This window comes from Palaemon carinicauda, chromosome 15 (genome assembly GCF_036898095.1).
Source record: "Palaemon carinicauda isolate YSFRI2023 chromosome 15, ASM3689809v2, whole genome shotgun sequence".
NCBI lineage: Eukaryota > Metazoa > Arthropoda > Malacostraca > Decapoda > Palaemonidae > Palaemon > Palaemon carinicauda.
The window spans coordinates 34,972,593-34,975,999 of NC_090739.1; the positions used below are offsets into that span (position 1 = coordinate 34,972,593).

General features: G+C 44.3%; 1 protein-coding gene across 1 annotated transcript; it reads left to right on the top strand.

Annotated features, from left to right (window-relative positions):
• Positions 1–2,312: 2,312 nt before the first annotated feature.
• Positions 2,313–2,873, top strand: LOC137653920 (uncharacterized). The gene has a single exon (XM_068387548.1). The coding sequence runs from the start codon at positions 2,313–2,315 to the stop codon at positions 2,871–2,873; it is 561 nt and encodes a 186-aa protein (XP_068243649.1).
• Positions 2,874–3,407: the final 534 nt, after the last annotated feature.

Genomic DNA, 3,407 nt, shown 5'->3' on the forward strand with positions numbered 1-3,407 from the left:
TATATAAAATAAATGGCCCCATTCTCTCTCGCGCGAAAAAGGAAAGACGAGCAACACATACATGTTGTAAAAGGGACAATAAAATTAAAAAGAAAAATACAGCCAAGGATTAATAAAGAATATCATTGGAGATAATGGAGGTGCTGGGTGAAGAATTGTACCGTTATTATTCCTTAACTGAAATTGAATCCTGGCGTGAATGGATAGCTTAATTTCATGCCCAAATTCACAATGCAGGTTTTCAGTCTTCAAAAAGTTTGCTTTCAAATACGAACTAAGAGAAACATTTTATCTATCTTTTTATATGATTTAACAATAGATAGAACTGGCTGATGTCTAGAGACCAACTTATATCTACATATAACTGGTAAGTTGAGCGTTCATGGCATAATGGCCGTTGTATTTATATAGATCTAGATAAAATGACAATCAGCCCCCTGTACTCTCAATCATTTTCGTGGCTTTAACAAAATGAAAGGAACGAGACCTTATCTAGAAATGTTACGTCACCTTTCAGTCGAGTATGGGGATAAGTTGACGCAAGCATAAAATATAAGACTGGAAAATAATGGCAAGAAAAAAACACAACCCAAATTGCGCAGGACCCAATACAAGTCGCACGAGTCTAGAAAACTAAAAGGAACATAGAGTAAAGGTATCAATCCCTGTCTTTTTTTTTAGCGTAGTGGGTTGGACAGGGCACCAGCCACCCATCGAGATACTACCGCCAAAGAGTTAATGGGTCCTTTGACTGGCCAGGCAGTACTACATTGGATCCTCCCCTCTGGCTACGGCTCATTTTTCCTTTGCCTACACATACACCGAATAGTCTGGCCTATTCTAGCCAACATTGTCCTTTGTCCTCATACACCTGACACCACTGAGATTACCAAACAATTCCTCTTGTTCAGTGGCTTCTTTCCTCTTGGTAAGGATAAAAGGGACTCTTTGGTTATGGTAAACAGCTCTACTAAGAAAAGGACACTCCATAATCAAACCATTGTTCTGTAGTCTGTACCATAGTGTGCCGCACGTGTTTCACACACGCTAGTACATTATAACGGTTGTTCAGTTAATAGTGAGGAGGAGAGTGAGATATACTACAAAAAAGAAAATACCGTTAAAGTGTGCCACATGTGTTTCACACACGGTCGTACACTATAACGGTATTTTCTATTCTGTAGTATATCTCACTCTCCTCCTAACCATTAACAGAACCTTTTAAAGCCTGCCTTTACATGAACAATCCTGTTTGAATTTTTGTGACATTCTTGCCCGGAACCTCTAGTACATAAATTCGCTATCTGTTGAAATCAAGTTGGTTGCATTCACCCTGCCTCTCAGTTATAATCTAATGGCCAACTCACACAATTGGTAAACCAATGGAGGACCAGCTCCCTCCAGCCTTCCCCCTCACTGCTGTGCCTTACCGATTGATGATGCTGCCCGCTGACCCTGACTCTTCTATCAATACCACAACCATGAAACTAGCGCCCTTCGCCAGTAGAGAGGCATTCACCTAGTTTCAGCACGCGGTGGTTCAGTTTTGCATTAAGGGCATGACTTGCTGAAGCACCAAATCAGGCTATGTTCTCACGGTGACCCCTGAGGACACTTTCCCAACAAAGGGACACCCTAATAGCATATGACGCCCTCAAAACATACCTGTTGGAGCAGTGCTCCCCATCGCCAGCTGCTTGTACAGCCAGGCATTGGGGGATCAAAAGGCTTCGTTTGCTCACAGGGAAATGACCGAAATCGCTCGCCACCAACCTGCCACAGATGGTTCTCCTCAGGGGGTGAACCTACTTCTTGCCCTTTTGTTATGACGTCTACCCGAACCTGTATGCGCGGCCATAACCAATGACAATATTTTGCCCATGAAAGATCTGATGACCGAAATCGACACCCTTATGGACAACCACTTCACCACCTTCCAGACCTCCATTACCAAATCAAATCCTGATGAAGAGGATAACTATTCAACATTGACTGAAGATGACGTGAACGCGGTAGGACACAGAGGCCCACCCCCATAACATGCCAGAGCGGCAGCAAAGATCCCCACCATCCACATATGCCACTACTCGCTCACGCCCCAACTAATGACCTCCAGAACCACTTACTGACACCCATCAGCTGCAGTTATGCTACTACCACTCCAGATTTGAGGCTTCTGTGAATAAATGTGGGAATGGTTTTCAGATGCCAAAAAATGTGTAAGTAGGCCTTCACTTGTGGTGGTGGCCTCCCCAGTCACATATCTTTTTTTTCTACATGATGAAAGTACAAGCGTGGGGTTTTTGGTAGACATGGGTGCTTGCCGTTCTTTTCTAACTTGGACACTGTCCAGAACACAATGTAGACTCTCTAAGCCTGCCAACGTCCGCCTGATAGCTGCCAACAAATCTGCAATCTCCAACCATGGGAAAAAGACCCTCACATTATTGTTTGGAAGTGCAAATAATCATTGGAAGTTTCTCACTGCTGACGTCACATTGCCAATCCTTGGTGCGGATTTTCTCTCCCATTTCCACCTCCTAGTTGATGTTGCTCATCGATGGTTAGTCAACGCAGACTTTTACTGGTCGACACCTCTTCAGTCCGCCCACTTCGACCTTGCTTTCCACATCAAAACACCTACAAATGCATATGCCTACCTCTTCACGTCATACCCTGTAGTCTTTCATCCAGAACTTCACCAAATGCCCACAGTTTCTGCCAAAAATGGTATTTATACGCATGTTAAGATGATGGGGGCCCCAGTGTTTGCCAGATTCAGGCGTCTGACACCAGATCGTTTGGTAGAGGCTAAACAAATGCTCAACGAAATTGAAAAATTGGGCCTATGGCAAAAGATCTCAAGCCCATGATCGTCGCCCATACACACTGTACTGAAGAAAGATGGCTCCCTGCAACCGTGTGGGGATTACAGGCGTCTGAACATGCAAACAGAACCGGATAACCAGCCCTCCAAAATATTGCTGACGTAACCTCCTACTTGCACAAAGCAAAAGTTTTCTCCACGTTTGACTTCCTAAAGGGGTATTTTCAAGTGCCCATGAGCCTAGAAGACATCCCCAAGGCTGCCAACACAACCCACTTTGGTACACACACCTTTAATTATTCCTGTTTTGGCCTTAGTAATTATGGGGCCACTTTTCAACGCCTCATGGATGGCATCTTTAGGGACCTCCCCTTCTGTGTATGTTATGTGGACAACATACTTGTGTTCTCTTCCGCAAAGAGGAACACCTCTGTTACGCATCGTGCTTGATCGCCTACAACTGAACAGCTTTGTAGTCTGGTACGACAGGTGTATTTTTGCGTTAATGAAGCATTGTTCTTAGGGCACTGCATCATTCCTTAAGGAGTCCACCCCCTCCCTGAGAAGGCAGAAACCATTC